General features: G+C 38.4%; 1 protein-coding gene across 3 annotated transcripts in view; it reads left to right on the top strand.

Moving 5' to 3' along the window:
- CPED1 (cadherin like and PC-esterase domain containing 1) overlaps positions 1-18,597 on the top strand; it is a 128,061-nt gene that overhangs the window by 11,137 nt on the left and 98,327 nt on the right. For all 3 annotated transcript variants that reach the window (XM_070755454.1, XM_070755456.1, XM_070755455.1), the window contains exon 3: positions 15,832-16,009. In XM_070755454.1, the coding sequence (XP_070611555.1) occupies positions 15,832-16,009 (178 nt within the window). The remainder of the gene's footprint in view (positions 1-15,831; positions 16,010-18,597) is intronic.

Here is an 18,597-nt window from a genome sequence, read left to right as displayed (position 1 = left end):
CTGCATACGTTGGTGGACTATGTTTATACCAAAGTGACAGTTTATCTCAGAGAAAGGGCAAGAAATCATATTTAAATAAACAACCAATTAGGTGGGGAGGGGCAATTGGACAGTAATTATCTGGTCTGTGAACAAATCTCTGAGCCAACATCATATTTAAACAGAAATTACACTAACGTTATGTAAATTAAAGAGAACCCAAGAGACTAGCAAAAGTCTCATCTTGTAAATGAAATAAAAAGGAAGTCTTACTTGTCTTTTAAAGACAGAATTCCCCTATTTATCATGTAAAAATGGCATTTGTTTGGTTCAAAACTCTTGATTTATTTATGTATTTAATATAATAATAATGATGATAATAATGATAATAATAATAGTAATAATAATAATAATAATAATAATAATAATAATAATAATAATAATAATAATAATAATAATTGTATGCTGCCCCTCTCCGGAGAGGCGTATAGTCTTTCTCAATTGTGGTGAAGTTAAAATATTCACCTATTAATAGTTATGTCACCTTATTCTGGACTAGCTATAATTTCTGACTGGTCTTCAAGAGTAATCCCATGTAGAAAATATTGCAATATTCCAAAATGGGAGATGATTAGAGTATAAATGATTGTGAAGAGCATGTCCTGATTCAGGAAAAATTGTAACTGTTACATGAGATTGATCTGTGCAAGACCTTCCTGTCTATATGGCTGACAGTAGGGCAGGGGTATCAAACTTGATTTCATTGAGGTCTTGTATTTGAACTTGGATTGCTGGGGGGTTATTATGTAGCTGTGGTGGGAATGGTTATGATGGGCCTTTGACATAGGCTCATGATGCATTTTTCCCCTTCTTTCTTTCCACAGTTCTTTACTATAACCATTTTCCTATGTCTTCTACCAGATATTACTGGCAAATATTTATGACTTATTCTTTATACACTATTGTTTAATAGTAAATTGCTTTTCCAGGCAGAGAAGCCATTTATACTATTGTATTTTTATTGTTCAACTAATAATAAAAAAATATAATAGCATAAGTAACATAATCTAACAGCTGAGGTAAATTTTCAGGATAGTAAACAGAAATGGCTGTCAAGTATAGATTGTTTATTGAAGATTAAATGGATCTACCGTATGAAAAATCTGGCATTAAACTGTAGTATTAATATAGGATGGTGCTTGTTTTCTACCCAGATCAGGCCACATAATTGTAATCCAGTCCAATTCAGTCTTCCTGCAGCATTCTGCTAGCTGAAAATGGGCCATGCAGCACTTGGTTTTGCTACCTGCACAGGTGCAGTAGCCTAATTGTGTTGGACTCCACCAATTGTGTCAGCATCCCATCTTAGCAACCCACCTCTGGTGCAGAAATTTGTTTATTTGTTTGTTTGTTTGTTTGTTTGCTGCCCCTCTCTGAAGACTCGGAGCAGCTCACAACAACAGAACAATACAAATCCAATAGTTAAAAACAATTTAAAATCCTTAATATAAAAAACAATCATACATCTCATATAAACCATACGTAAAGCGGGAATGGGGAATTTTTAGTACTACACATGCTCACGTGCCTATGCACTGCATCCCTGAGCAAACCGCCAATAGGATAATCCGGAACCCACCCCTGGAGCCCATCATTTGGAATGCTATTCTGGTGGACATGCAACTCCAGTGGGGGAAAGACGCCTTGCTGGGAGTGTGGATGCTTTTGTGCGTGTCTATTTGCAGAATTTGTGGAGCCATACTCCTGTTCAGAAAGTGACAGGAAGGGATTTAATCATAATTTTAATTTGCCGCTGTGTGCTATTTCTGAGGCAAGCTGCATTTTTAACAGTTTTAACCTAAGCAGCTGAAAGAAGCTCAAGAATTCTTTTGCAGCACTGTTTCCTTTGACTCACAACTGTGGTGGGTTCCTAACTGTGCGAACCATAACACCATACCGGTAGGAACCCACTGATGATGCGATTTTTGGCGATTTTCCCCCCATGTCTCCTAACAAGGAGCTTCTCAGCTGTGCTTCGGATGGAGAAGAGAAGTCAGCATTGAGACAAAGGCAGGCAGGAGAGCTTCTTCCGACATGGAGACACCAGAAAAAGATCGGCAAAAATTGCATCATCAGTGGGTTCCTACCAGTGAATGGCTACCAAATTTTTTACTACCATACTGTGGGCGTGGCTTATGCAGGATGCCCTGCATTTTATTTCAACATCTTTCAGTGCAAATTGGGTGCTCTGGGGTGGAGCTCCATTTTCGCTACCCCACTGCGTCCCCCCCATCCAGGCAGTAGCCTACCCCTGGTTCCTACCCATGTGGCACTCTGGACCACACCAATAGGAACCCACATTGCATTTTCTGGCTTATGTTAAGTGAAACACAGATTTATGAATAGAGAGGACGGCAAGAAAGGCATATGAATATGATTTTTTTCATCTTACAATAGCATATTATTAGAGCAGTTGAGTTGGGGGAAGCAAAGCAGATGTTTTAAACAAAGGAGAATGTACTAGAAAAAGAAAATTCCAGAAATATGTTACAGAAGGGAAAAGATGGGATAAAGTAGGGTTGCCTTAATCTCAGCAGAAAACTGATGGAAACCCTCCCCCCCCCTCAGTAACTGGATTTCTTTTGTTGGTAAATGGCAAATTCAGTACTAAACTAATACAGGTAATCCTCAACTTACAATCATAATTGAGCCCAACTTTTCTGTTATTAAGGGAGACATTTAAGTGATTTTTCCCCATTTTATGTCCTTTTTTGTTAAGTGAATCCCTGCAGTTCATCAATTACTAACAGTCGTTAAGTAAATCTGGCTTTCCCATTGATTTTGCTTGTCAGAAGGTTGTAAAAGGCGATCATATGATCTTAGGATGCAGCCAAGATCATAAATGTGAACCATATGCCAAGCATCTGAATTTTGATCACATGCCCATGGGGATGCTACAAAGTTGTAACTGAAAAACCGGTCATAAGTCACTTTTTTCAGGGCAGTTGTAAGTTTGAAGAGTCACTAAATGAACTGCTAAGTCTTCTTTTTTCCCCTACCCTATTTCCTCAGCATTCGAAACATGCTTATTTTATTTATTTATTTATTTATTTATTTATTTATTTATTTATTTATTTTGTTCAATACATAATACACATTGAACAGAATAGATATGTAATAATATAAATAAAGAAAAGAATAGAAGAAAAGATATAAAAGTATAGGTGAAAAGATATAAAAGTATAGGTGAAAAGTATATTTGAAAGGAAGAAAAGATAAATGAGATAAGGAGAGACAATTGGACAGGGGACGGAAGGCACACTGGTGCACTTATGCACGCCCCTTACTGACCTCTAAGGAACCTGGAGAGGTCAATCGTGGATAGTCTAAGGGAAAAATGTTGGGGGTTAGGGGTTGACACTACTGAGTCAGGTAATGAGTTCCAGGCTTCGACAACTCGGTTGCTGAAGTCATATTTTTTTACAGTCAAGTTTGGAGTGGTTAATATTAAGTTTGAATCTGTTGTGTGCTCTTGTGTTGTTGCGATTGAAGCTAGACTTAAATCTGCTGTAGAAGTTTAGGGATAAAAGTGGAAATATTGCCTTTGATTTTGGTATTACTATTTAGTTCACTGTGTAATTTTACAATTACTAGAAGCCTTGCAGAGTTTTGGATTTTAGTTCCCACAATCTCTTGCTAAAAGTCATGTGATTAGCGCTGATTGAAACGGAAAAAGGCAGCAGATAGGCCTACTCACTGACATAATTGAATTAAGACTGATATAATACCTGCAACCTGAAATAGATCTTCCAAAACTTTAACACATGCAGAGAAAAATAAAATGTCTGGTTTGTGTCCTGAAAGTAATTCTGCTCTCTAGCATAATTTAAAAATGAAGTTTCCTGAATTTCAAAGGGGAACTATAGTTTCTACTAACGAATGCCAAATTCTTTATGCTTCAGATCAAGCATATTTATTTAATTAGTGCTACAGCAGCCTTTTTATAGAGGAAAACACTCCCGACCGTGGCAAACAAACCTTGTTTTTACATTTTGTGCTATTTAAATAATAATTAATAATAATAATAATTTATTAGATTTGTATGCCGCCCCTCTCCGAAGACTCGGGGCAGCTCACAACACAATAGCAATACAATATAGATACAAATCTAATGTAAAAAAACTTGAAAAAACTAATTTAAAAATACATTATAAAAACTGAGTAGAACCCACTAGAGCCACTCTGAGTTGGGCAGCTCCAAAACCAAATGAAATAAATAAAACTGAAGAAAACGTTCAAACGCCTGTATTTTTTTCCTTTTAAATTATATTGTTATAGATCTTGAGACACTATACAGTACATTTTGTTTCAAAATTTACCTTATAATGAGTGTCTATAGAGAAAAATTAAAGCTGAACTCTGTTCCTTTAGATCAGTGTTTTCCAACCTTGGCAACTTGAAGATATCTGAACTTCAATTCCCAGAATTCCCCAGCCAGCATTCGCTGGCTGGGGAATTCTGGGAGTTGAAGTCCAAGTATCTTCAAGTTGCCACGGTTGGGAAACACTGCTTTAGACCAAGAATCTAACAGTCTGTAATTCTTTTCTGGACACTTTGAAAATGCAATATTAAATTATTTGTTTTACATTGCAATTTTTTTTTCAGGAGAGACCTATTTTTAATTAGGATCATTGTCAGTATCGGGCCACACTGCACACCGGTAGTAAAATATGCACAGTGCGCATAACTTTGGGTTACTGGCATGCATGTGTGCACGCCCCAGTGAGATTTTGCTTCTGCGCATGCACAGGAAACAAAATCTCCTGCACTTTTGATGATTTTTTGCTTCTGCGCATGCACTTCGGTGTGGACTCCCCCCGCTCCGAGTGGGTCGCTCGGGATTCTCCAAATCATTTCATTCAGAAGGCGCAGACAAGAATTTGTTCAAGATGAGACGACCCTGACCAAGGTCAGGGTAGTTCCTTTTATTGTAAACAGACAACTAGAGAGTAGGATACATGTGACAAACCAGGTCCAATACAAAATGATTGCACAATACTGCAGCAAAATTCATCCAATGGGAAAAGTACAACACAACAGGTGAATGAGGTAGTAATGTGAGGAATTTGCTGAATCATGCCTTTTATGGAATGTGCTTAGGTGAGGGATGAACTTTAGCACAGGTTAATACTGTGTACGGCCCTCCGGCTATATACAGGCATTCCCATCTGCTCAGGGTCAAATAGGGGGCAACAATACGTATCTTACAGCAGTAACCTGGACACTATGTTGTAACACTTCGACACTTCAGTTAATTATGTTCATCCATCATGTTTGAGGAGGACCTTGACATCCAATGAGTTGAGGGCTGTACAAGGTGTGTCCGCAGGTGGCTGGTAAAGCCTATACGGGCACAAAATGTTCTGCCACACGTTGGGCAGACGTGTGGGCACCATTATTGTAGCATTTGCAGCCCTGGCTTTGTGGAGTGCTCACTTTTCTACTGCTCCGAATGTTCTTCTGGCCTCAGATGTCTGGCAGCCTTGGTGGGTTAGCATGCGCCATGTTGGTCGATCTTGTGCCAAGGTTTCCCTGGATGTTGGTGTCAATATCGAGGGACTTGTAACTGTCTTTGTAACTCTTTCTTTGTCCCCATGAGAAGCCCATGATAATAATTATGACCCCAAATTTAATTGTATACAACTTAAAACTAACTAATTTGGGAAGAAATGATAGTTTAGTGAAGAGATTCAGCTACCTAAAGAGTTTAGTGGTCCAAATACTCTATTCCAGCATTTCTCAACTTTGGCAACTTGAAGATATGTAGCCTTCAATCCCCAGCATTTTGGCTGGAGAATTCTGAGAGGTGGAGTTCTCACATCTTTAAAGTTGTCAAGGTTGGGAAACTCTGCTCTATTTGGTGTCTGGGTGGTATTTATAACAACTCAATCCCTTCAGTTGGTTAAAGTGAATGTATTTGTTGTTATGCGGAAAAAAGCAATGTGCATGACAAAAACTAATTTACTCTGTAACCTTTGAAGCTTCCTGGTAGAAGGCTGTTTTTGACTGAACTGAATTAACAAAAGCTAGCATGAATGAAAAGGTTTTGTGAGAGGTGTGAAGATAGTTAGACTTTGGCAAGCTCCCAGACTGTAACTGTGGCACACAAGTTTCTAAAATTGTCTCTTGTGCTTCCTTGCTGGCTCTTCTTACCTGGCATTTAGATAGTAAACTGAAAAAAACTTTCTTCCACGTGTCACATTTCACTGGATCATAGGAGATGACTCATAGGAATATTGCATTTAGGTAGCATAAGGCTTTATGTCTGGAAATTAGAGATACTGTCAAAGCCTGGTCAACAACAACGGCTCAGATTTTGCTTCCTCTTAAGATGAACAAATCAGGTTCTAAAATCAAACATAGAGAAAGTGCCATTTTCTGTCAAATGCACATTTATTCAGCAACTGTTTCATATTGCTGAAACAATGGGTGTCCTGGATTTTCCACATTATATTTTCGAGGCTTAATTGATTCCTTACTTTGCTACCACAATTCAGTGAAGTTGATTTGAAGTACAGTGGTATCTCTACTTACGAACTTTTCGAGATATGAACCATGTGTTCAAGATTTTTTTGCCTCTACTCACGAACCATTTTCTACTTATGAATCCTCGCTTCTCTCTCAGCCGTTGCTGCAAGCAGTGGTCAAAACGGCGCATCAAAGGAGCTCTCTGCAGCCGGCCCATTTTGCTGCCACTTTCCTCTCTAGCCCTCCGCTTCCTCTGCTCCCCATCCCGCTGCCAAAATTCCCCCTCTTCCTTCACCCCAAATTGCTTCCAAAATCACCTCTCCAGCCACTTCCTACACCACCCCAAATCACTTCCAAAATCACCTCTCCTTTCAAATTTCCTTGCTTCTTCTTGCTGTCTTGCTTCACTCTAGTAGCCTTTGTTAGGACCTCCATCCCTTGCTTTTCCTCGCTGCCTTTCTTCACTCCATTTGCCTTCGTTAGGACCTCCGTTTCTCGCTTCTCCTCACTGTCTTTCTTCACGATTTGGGGCAGCATAGAAAGTGGGTGGAGGGGTGATTTTGAAATCAATTTGGGGCAGTGTTAGCCTTCGTTAGGACCTCCATTCCTCGCTTCTCCTCACTGCCTTTCTTCACTCCATTAGTCTTCGTTAGGACCTCCATTCCTCGCTTCTCCTCACTGCCTTTCTTCACTCCATTAGCCTTCGTTAGGACCTCCATTCCTCGCTTCTCCTTGCTGCCCGTCTCCATTCCATTAGCCTTCTCTTTTTTTTAAGCCTTAAAGTTTGGATTTTCCTAATGGATTTGCACGCATTATTCGCTTTTACACTCATTCCTATGATAAAAAATTGCTTCTTCTTACAAACTTTTCTACTTATGAACCTGGTCATGGAATGAATTAAATTTGTAAGTAGAGGTACCACTGTACGTGTAGTCCTCAAATTACAACCATTCGTTTAGCAACTTTTCAAAGATATGTCCCTGAAAAAAGTGGCTTTTGCCTGGTCTGCATGCTTACAACTGTCTCAGCATCTTCACCATCATGTGATCAAAATCGTGTGCTTGGCAATCACCATGTATTTACAATGGCTGCCATGTCTCAAGGTCAGATGATTGCCATTTGTGACATTAACTGGATTCTCTTGATGGTCATGTGTGTTTCATTTAACAACTGCATTGACTGGCAAAACTGAGTGCGATTCACTTACAATTATTTGATTAGCAATCAATTCTGGTCATAAATCAAGAACTACCTATATACAAATAACATCTTAATACATGTTTATAAATTATTTTCCTTTCTGAGGGGCAAAGCACTACTGACCAAAAGAAATGTAAGAATAGATAAGAATTATGAAATGTTTCAAGTATCAGCTGAGAAATGTTATCATGTTTGGCATTTAGAAGGAAATGTTGACTTTAACTTTTTATTCCTGACCCAATGTTCATGGTTCAATTACACACACACACACACACACTGCTATATGCTCTATTAGGAAAAGCATATGTGACCACACTCCAATAAAAATGTGGAGCATGTTGTTCTTTTGGCTCCAAAAATTAAAGGCATCTATTTTGGATTTTAGTGTAGCATTTTAAGTCTTCTGTTCTTATTAAGACAAATATTAGTTTTCTTTAGTGTGCATGCTGCAAAAATCAGCATGCAGTTCAATTTGGCAAAATAAGCTTTGTTTTGAATCTAAGATTTTCTATAGAAATCCACTCCTTCTAAACTTCTCCTTCTGCTGAATTTCAGAAATGAAATTTGTATTTTGGCATTTGGAATCTGGTCAAAGTCAACACACTGCCTTATACAGGAAGTAATGGAACAGTCACCCAAATAAATATCAATCATCACAAATGTTTCTATTATTGCTATTACACACAGCAATGTGAAATCACAGCTGCAAGTTTCTTAGCTGGTGCTGGGTTTCATTCTCATCAAGATCTTCCTAAGAACTTAGGATGTTATAATGTAGTGGCAAAGTGCAAAGATCCAAACGTAGATTTGTGAAAATTGACAGGTATACTTTTTTCAATGCAAAGATGTTTTAAGTGCTGTCCAAGGCTTCTCGATACCAATAAGACCACCATTGCCTGTGCCACAATCTTTCTAATTTGATTTCAGATCTTAGTACTTTGTGAGCTTCTCCAATTCTTTGCCTTCTATTATAGTATCTCTTGATATTGCCACATTGTCATTAATATATCTTTATGGAAATTCTCAGTCAAGGTTGCAAATGTGCTTTTTGAAGAGACAATTGGACTTTCTTATTTTTCTTTGAAGATGTTTTGCTACTCATTCATTCTTCAGCTCTGACTGGATGGTGGGGAATGCAAGGATTTATATTCCTTGCAGACAGCTGGTCATTTGCATTCTTTTAGGAATTGTTGAGGCCACTTGGAGGTTTATCTATCCTCAGGGTCATCTGAATAATGCAAATGGATATGCAGCCTTCTTGCAACTGCTGAAAGGACTGGGTTGTAGACTGGACATAGATCCCTCCCCCTCTGTTGAGAGAGGGCTGTTAAATTTTGACATAGATGGCCTCTTTGACCTTGGTTTCAAACTAATCATTTCTCTGGTCAAAATGTGGGCTTTGCTGTCTTCAAAAGAGTGGCCTTTGTCTTTTAAATGCAGATGAACTGCTGAGTCTTGTTCTGGTGGGTTTGTTTGGCTTGGGTGCCAAAAGAGTGTGTGCACATATGATAGTTCATACATGAATGCCCATACCCATAAGGCAATGTTCTCCTCCCCACATGCCTGTGCACATTCCCCATGCTAAGCCCTCCCCCCCCCCACTTGCGCACCAGCCTCACTGAAGCCTCTGGACTACCAGGTTGGGCTGTTTTTTGCTCTCCCAGGGTTCAGGAAAGGCTCCAAAAGCCTCGGGATGGTGTAAAATGGCCCAACAGGCCAAGCGGAAATTCAGAAACAAACTTCTGGTTGGCCTGTTGGGCTATTTTTCACTATCCCTAGGGCTCAAAAGGCTTTCTGGAAGCCTAGGGAGAGCGAAAACAGCCGAAAAGAAGGCTGAAAATCAATTGGCCAGCACACACGTGTGTGCTGGAGCTGACATAGGGCAATGCCTCACGTTCCTTCTGATATGGCTCTGTGTGCCACCTATGGCACGGGTGCCATAGGTTCGCCATCACTGTCCTATGCTGTGCCATGCCATGCGTTTATGAAGTAGTTGTTCTGTTTCCCCAATCTGCATATGTCTCAATGCATTGTATAGCATATACCATGTTGCTCAGTTTGTAACTGGCTATTTTATTCTTGGGATGGACAAGCTTCTGCCTTAGTGTATTTTTGGATTTAAAATATACATGTATGTTGTGTTGGCTGAAGATGCTCCTGAGCATTTCGTATAGTATTACTGACATGTATGGAATGGCAACATTGCTTTGTTTATTGTTCTCTTCATTGTCTGTTATGGAGGTGCTCCTGCTGGATCTTTTTTTGTGATTTGATGAAGGCCAACTTGGGATAGCCACACCTTCTGAGGGCTTCCTTGATGTCTTTTAGTTCTTTTTCCTTCCTATTTTTGCTGCTTGGCAGGCTTTCTACTTGGTAGTGTAGGATTCAACTCTGCACAATTCAGGTGACTCTGAGGCAGGGGTGGGCTGCTGCCCGGACAGGTGGGGGATGACGCAGTGGGGTAGCAAAAATGGAGCTCCATTCCAGAGCACCCAATTTGCACTGAAAGGGGTTGAAAGAAAATGCAGGGTGTCCTGCATAAGCCACGGCCACAGTGTGGTAGTAAAAGGTTTGGTAGCCCTTCACTGCTCTGAGGACACATATAAACCTCCAAGGAATGCAAATGACCAGCTGTCTGCAAGGAATATAAATCCTTCCATTCCTCACCATCCAGTCCGAGCTGAAGAAGCTTTTTGGATGAGAAGCTAAACTTCTTCAAAGAAAAATCAGAAAGTCTAGTTGCCTATTAAAAAAAACACCTTTGGGACTGTAATTAATATAGTAATATCATTATTACATATTATAAAATACATTTCATTTCATTTATTTATTTATTTACTTACTTACTTATTTATTTACTTACTTATTTACTTATTTATTTATTTTCTTATTTATTTATTTATTTATATTTACACATTATTAATTAAGTACAGTACATTTATTAAAAACATTTGAAATATTTTTTTCAGAATTTTTGTTCTAATTTTGACTATCCTATTATTTCTGAGAAAGCTTGTACTGAGAGATTTTAGTAGATCTCAAACTGACAATAGTCACAAGGGAAAAGATAACGAAGTAGAAGCAGAATTGGATAAAAAAGACAAAGGTTGTTCCAGAAGAAGGGGTGTTTTGAGGATAAAGAACATTTCATTCCTCACTATTAGACTAATAGGTTATAAATATAGCAAGGACAGAGAACGGATATATTTACAAGGCTCTACTTTTATTCCCGTGCACTTCCTTTGCACTCGTGTTACTTTTGCTTATAAACACAATGCATTTGATGGGGATATTTTAATAGTCCTGAGTTTTAACAAATAGAAATAGTGAAGTAATAATTTAACAAATGATATATGTATCAATTTTAATTGGAAATGATGTGTGTTCTATAATAAACTAGAGAAGTATTAGTCATTCATCAAAGGTTATAGAAGTTATGTGTCTCCTTCTTGAACATAATTTAACAGTTGAGCCAAGTGTAATATAAAGCAACTTCCTGTAACTGATAAAAAGGCGGTTGTGAATATCATTTTATACCCACCACCAGGTTACCAGAGTAATCAAGAGTTCAAAACAGTTTGAACTAGACTTGTTTACTCTGAAAGATCTGCCTTTCTTCTTTTGAACAATGCTCATTTTGAAATTTATAACCACATGTTTGCACTAATGTTCTTGTAAGCATGCCAGTTATTTAATAATTCCAAAGCTTTGATTGTTCAGGGTTTTTTGAACCCCTAGTTCTATCTTTTGAAGGGGATAATAAAATTGTTTTCAAATGCTACATTCAGAAGAAAGATGTTCTACAAAGCTGTAGCAAAAATAAATCTCCTTTCATTAATTATCCTCCACCCCAGCTGAAGCAATCTTCATTTTATTTCCCTTCATCCAGAATTCCATTTCAAATGTATTTAGTTTGGCCTTCTAAGTGTGCCTTTATAAGTCTCAGATCATGGGACGCTTATGTTGAACAAGCTGTTTGTTACAAATGGAACATAGGATTTTACACGCTACTATAAAAATCACCAGTGTTGATTAAATGGTATGCTGCATTCATATTCCCAACAATGGGATTTTTATTTTAAATAAATCATCTGTTTAAGTAACAGATTGCAGAATGATCAGAAATACCCTGCCCCCCCCAAAATAAGACATCCAAATAAGCAATTGAAACTGCATTTTAATGTTTCCAAATATAAAATCATGCACTTGGGGAAAAGGAATCCTCAACCTCAGTATTGTATTGGCAGTTCTGTGTTAGCAAAAACTTCAGAAGAGAAGGATTTAGAGGTAGTGATTTCTGACAGTCTCAAAATGGGTGAATAGTGTGGTCAGGCAGTAGGGAAAGCAAGTAGAATGCTTGGCTGCATAGTTAGAGGTATAACAAGCAGGAAGAGGGAGATTGTGATTCCGCTGTATAGAGCGCTGGTGAGACCACATTTGGAATACTGTGTTTAGTTCTGTTGACCTCACCTACAAAAAATATTGATAAAATTGAGACGGCTACAAAAATAGTGGAAGGTCTTAAGCATAAAACTTATCAGAAAAGACTTAATGAACTCAATCTGTATAGTCTGGAGGACAGAAGGGAAAGGGGGGACATGATCGAAACATTTAAATATGTTAAGGGGTTAAATAAGTTTCAGGAGGGAAGTGTTTTTAATAGGAAAGTGAACACAAGGACAAGGGGGCACAATCTGAGGTTAGCTGGGGGAAAGATCAGAAGCAACGTGAGAAAATATTATTTTACTGAAAGAGTAGTAGATGCTTGGAACAAACTTCCAGCAGACGTGGTTGGTAAATCCACAATAAATGAATTTAAACATGCCTGGGATAAACATTTTATCCATCCTAAGATAAAATACAGGAAATAGTATAAGGGCAGAATAGATGAACCATGAGGTCTTTATCTGCCATCAATCTTCAATGTTTCTATGTTTCTATTCCCTGATAATAAGCCCAATTGGGCTTTTGATTGCATGGCAATAAGGCCAAGCACTAATTTCAGGGTTCAAAAAATATAAAACAGGATCTTATTTTGGGGGAAACACAGTATGCACCTTATTAATTTGGTAAAATATACTGCCCAGAGCAGAGGTGAACTATTTGTAGCCTTCCAAATATTTATGAATAACAGTCCCAGAACCCCCCACAACTGGGCAAATTTCCTAGAGATGCTGTGGGTAACATTTCAGTGGTATTGAGAGTGTCATACGCTGCCTACTCTAGGGTAATGCTTTTTTGGGGGGGGGGCTAATGTAGCACTCTATGGATATAATGAGCCAATTAACTTGAGAGATGTGATCCAATTCCCTGCAATTTACTAGGTGCAATAAACCCACAGCAATAGCACTTAGAGTTATACAGTGTTCCCTCGATTTCCGCGGGGGATGCGATCCGAGACCACCCATGAAAGTCGGATTTCCGCGAAGTAGAGATGCGGAAGTAAATACAGTACACCATTTTTGGCTATGGACAGTATCACAAGCCATCCCTTAACACTTTAAAACCCTAAATTACCATTTCTCATTCCCTTAACAACCATTTACTCATCATTATTACTGGTATCCACCATTGAATACTGATCCTGATATTTATAAACATAATTATTTGTTAACAATAATTTTTTTTTTGTTATTTATTTGCAAAACATATTCGTTTGGCGATGACGTATGACATCATCGGATGGAAAAAAACGTGGTATAGGAAAAAAACCGCAAAGTATTTTTTAATTAATATTTTTTGAAAAACCGTGGTATAGGCTATTCGCGAAGTTCAAACCCGCGAAAATCAAGGGAACACTGTATACCATTTCACAGTGCTTTACAGCCCTCTCTGAGTGGCTTACAGAGTCAGCATATTGCCCCCAGCAATCTGGGTCCTTTATTTTATTTATTTTATTTATTTATTTTTTCCAATACACAATGAGGGTTTTAGTGGGTATATATCTATATACACATAGTAAAATACATGATGAAGGCTATAGAGGAGATACTCATAGTAAAATATATCTAAGAAATAATAGAAAAGAAGGTATAGTAATAGAACATATCAATGAAAGAATAGAAGAAGAGATATAGGAATAGAAGAAAGGTATAGGAGATATAGGAGAGCAATAGGACAGGGGACGGAAGGCACTCTAGTGTGCCAAATTTTATGAAAAGAAAGTAGACTTGTGGCCGTTCAGTTAACGATGGTTCAAAATTACAATGGCATTGAAAAGGCTGACTACTGATCTGTTCTTGAATTTGCAACTGTCCCATCCCCACCATGTGGTCCTGTGATCCCAGTTTTCGTGTGTTGCGACTGACTTACATTTGCAACAGTTGCAGCATCTCAATTGGGGCAACTGGATCCACTTAACATTGGTGTGATTCACATAACATCCAGATGATTTGCTTAATGATTGTGATAAAATGGTCATGAAATCAGATCTGGTCACCTTATGACTCACTTAATGATTACATCACTTTACAATCAAAATTCTGATCCAACCTATGATCATAAGTCAAGGATTACCTGTAGCTTCGTCTCCAGGAATACTACTATTCACGAGAAAGGACTCAGCAGGGAATTAGATAGCAACTGGTCACATTCCCCTGTGAATAGAACTAAAACACGATTTGAGTATTGCCCACAAGATCATATGCTGCAACGTCCTACCGGTCAATGACTACTTCAGGTTCAACCGCAACAACACAAGAGCACGCAACAGATTCAAACTTAATACGAACCGCTCCAAACTTTACTGTAAAAAATATGATTTCAACAATCGAGTTATTGAAGCGTGGAACTCATTACCGGACTCAATTGTGTCAACCCCTAACCCCCAACATTTCTCCCTTAGACTCTCCACGATTGACCTCTCCAGGTTCCTAAGAGGCCAGTAAGGAGCGTACATAAGTGCACTGGTGTGCCTTTCATCCCCTGTCCAATTGTCTTTCCTTTCTCTCACTTATCATATATATTTTCTTTCTTTCATATATCCTCTCCTCTAAGTTCACCTTTACACTTATATATATTACTACATGTCTATTTTTCTTCTTCCTATGTATTTGTGTATTGGACAAATGAATAAATAAATACAATAGAAACATAGAAACATAGAAACATAGAAGACTGACGGCAGAAAAAGACCCCATGGTCCATCTAGTCTGCCCTTTTACTATTTCCTGTATTTTATCTTACAATGGATATATGCTTATCCCAGGCATGTTTAAATTCGGTTACTGTGGATTTACCAACCACGTCTGCTGGAAGTTTGTTCCAAGGATCTACTACTCTTTCAGTAAAATAATACTTTCTCATGTTGCCTTTGATCTTTCCCCCAACTAACTTCAGATTGTGTCCCCTTGTTCTTGTGTTCACTTTCCTGTTAAAAACACTTCCCTCCTGAGCCCTATTTAACCCTTTAACATATTTAAATGTTTCGATCATGTCCCCCCTTTTCCTTCTGTCTTCCAGACTATACAGATTGAGTTCATTAAGTCTTTCCTGATACGTTTTATACTTCAGACCTTCCACCATTCTTGTAGCCCGTCTTTGGACCCGTTCAATTTTGTCAATATCTTTTTGTAGGTGAGGTCTCCAGAACTGAACACAGTACTCCAAATGTGGTCTCACCAGCGCTCTATATAAGGGGATCACAATCTCCCTCTTCCTGCTTGTTATACCTCTGTTATACCTGCTTGTTATACCTCACAATATAAATAAATATTGTGATTTTGTGAATAGCATGGCTTTATGAAACCATTATAAGGAAAAAGAGATCCAGTTTTCTATGTCATCATCTCATGCAGGAGTGAAATGCACCCAGTTCATTCAGGCCTATCGGTCATCGGAGAGCCAGTCACAAAGGCAGCACAAGGTTCCACCCATTAACCCAGATGCCACCATTTGGATTCTTTTACCCTCTGCGCATGCACAGAATTCTGTGTGCATGTGCAGAGGGTAAACTAACCCAAATGGTGATGTCTGGGCGGGTGGGCGAAGCTTTGCGCTGTTTTTGTGACCAGCTCTCCGACGACTAATAGGCACGAGCAAACCGGGAGTATTGCACCCCTGGTTTCATGGTTCTCAGCATTTCACTGCTTATTGTTATTCATGAATTTCTCTTTCTTGTTTTAGCTTGACGATACCAGTTTTAATTTTTTTAATAATGAAGCTAAGGAAGCTATACTGCACATCCCTTCTTCTGGCAGTAGAGAAGATCTTCAGTTATATCAGCAAATCCTTACACAACACAATTATAGAGTTACAGTCATTGAAGACAGGAAGCTAAAGAGAAATGAACATTTACATCCAGGTGAGTATTATTAATCATTTCCTAACTATAACATTATCTTATTTTTACAATAGAATAGAATAATAGAGTTGGAAGGGACCTTGGAGGGCTTCCAGTCCAACCCCCTGCTTAGGCAGGAAACCCTAGTACAGTGATGGCACGTGGAGCCATATCTGCCAGCATGTGAGCCATTACCCTAGCTCAGCTCCAACGCATATGTCCGGGACCGCCTTCTGCCAATGCATATCTCCGGGACCGCCTTCTGCCGCACGAATCCCAGCAAACTGTTAGGTCCCACAGAGTTGGCCTTCTCCGGGTCCCGTCGAATAAGCAATGTCGTTTGGCAGGACCCAGGAGAAGAGCCTTCTCTATGGTGGCCCCGACCCTCTGGAACCAGCTCCCCCCAGATATCAGAGTTGCCCCCACCCTCCTTGCCTTTCGCAAGCTCCTTAAAACCCACCTCTGTCATCAGGCATGGGGGAATTGAAATTTCTCTTCCCCCTAGGCTTCTAGAATTTATACATGGTATGCTTGTATGTATGAGTGGTTCTTTAAATTGGGGGTTTTTAGATTATTTTTAATATTAGATTTGTTTACATTGTCTTTTTTATATATATTGTTGTTAGCCGCCCCGAGTCTTCGGAGAGGGGTGGCATACAAATCTAATAGATAGATAGATAGATAGATAGATAGATAGATAGATAGATAGATAGACAGACAGACAGACAGACAGACAGACAGACAGACAGACAGACAGACAGACAGACATGTGTGCATTGGCCACCTGATTTTCAGCTCGCATGGAGGCTCTGGCAGAGCGTTTTCAGCTTCTGGAAGGTCTCCAAAGGGTGGGAAAGGGTGTTTTTGCCCTCCCTAGTCTCCAGGGAAACCTCTGGAGTCTAGGGAGGGTAAAAAACAGGCCTACCAGAAGTTAGGAAACCATCCATTTCTGGTCCCCAGATGGCTTCCGGGAGGCGTAGGAGGCCGTTTTCGCCCTCCTGAGGCATTGAATTATGAGTGTGGGCACTTGTGCGTGATGCGATAGTGTGCGCACACACGCTTTTGGCAACCAAGGAAAAAAAAGGTTTGCAAAAAAGGTTCAGACAAATGGTTATTTTTAGATGGCTGTATATTACAGGACTGATAAATCATTTTATTAGTTCATCAGCCCTTATTTTGGCCTGCCATAGAACATACCATTTTACTTTCATTTTAAATTTGATATTCTTTATTTCCAAAAAAAACATAGAAAGAAGAGAGCAAACAAAATAAAACAAAAAAAGCATAATAAATAAAAAGTTTTAAGAAAAAGCAGCACAGAGTTTTTTCCAAATACATCTTTTGACTTCAGTTTAATGAAGCTTAAAATCTACTTATATTTAAATGAATTTACATCTGAAATAAATAGTGGCTTGCTTAGATTCCTCCTGACAGCTGCATTCAGTATTTGCACCTAACGTATACAGTAGCAATCCAAGATTTCTTAATATTTCAAAGAATTGTAGTAAGAATTGCACGTTTGTCTATCTGGAGTTTTAAAGAAATTGAAATTCCCATAACAGCTATAGTTGAGAAATTGTCGTATCAGATCCTGAATTTTTCTCAAACCTTAGTTGAAATGTATAGTTCTTTGAGGTTTAATACCACGGGTAAACATGACTAAAGTATATTGTAGAAATCCCTAAGTGACTAAGAATTACTGCAGCTGTTGTAACAGAAAACCATAATTTCTCATTATATTCCCATCAAGCCTTTATTTGGTTCTATGTCAGAAGTCTGTAGTTTATTCTTTTTTTCTTGTTATAGTTTTAAATATAAACTCTACTTGACTCATGCAAAGTTTACGACGGAGGGAAAAAAACTTGTTGCTTTAAAGAAAGTTGGAAAACTTCCATTCCTGCTGAAAGTTTGGTATTGTTGTATTTAATCACAAAGAAATAAATTCTACTTCTCACTAAACGAAACAGAATATAATTTTAAGATTAATTTCATGCTTTTTTCTACAGTGGTTATGCCTTAAGACAGACTTTTAATATCACATATAGTGCCTTTCCTTGCTAGTAAGGCAGAGTGGAAGCTTGTCCACAGTTGTGGCAATTAAAAGAGTTTTTGGTATAAAGTTAGCATCATTTCTGCTTGCTATACTCCATTTTTCATCTGAATAGCCATTTTGTAACATGGGGAAAAAAACATGTGCTTTCTAGAGTTGAGATAAAATTAGGGCCATTTGGATGGGATAAAATTAGGATTACAAAGTTGTTCTGGTAATGCTGTTAGCTATAACTTGCAATTCACAATGGAATTGTCTTTCTGGAAACACTAAAAATATCGTTAGGATATGAGGAAAACATCAGCCACTAACAAATTGCATTATACACCATTGTTTATTTACTAACAGTTCCTCCCACATTTCTTATTCCTTTACTTTTAGAAAATTTCATAATGTTTTCGTAATTGTTGTTATTAAAATTTATATGCTGCCCAGATCCCACCAACTCAGGGCAGATTGCAAATTGATTAGAACACTAAAAGTAAAGAAACCAACAAGGGACAAAAAGAAGGGTAAAGGATGACCAAACAAAGGAAAACAACTGAACATAGTCTACTGT

This window comes from Erythrolamprus reginae, chromosome 6 (assembly GCF_031021105.1).
Source record: "Erythrolamprus reginae isolate rEryReg1 chromosome 6, rEryReg1.hap1, whole genome shotgun sequence".
In the NCBI taxonomy this organism is placed as follows: Eukaryota; Metazoa; Chordata; class Lepidosauria; order Squamata; family Dipsadidae; genus Erythrolamprus; species Erythrolamprus reginae.
Note: the sequence above shows the minus strand (reverse complement) of the source record. Positions and strands in the feature narration are given on the sequence as shown.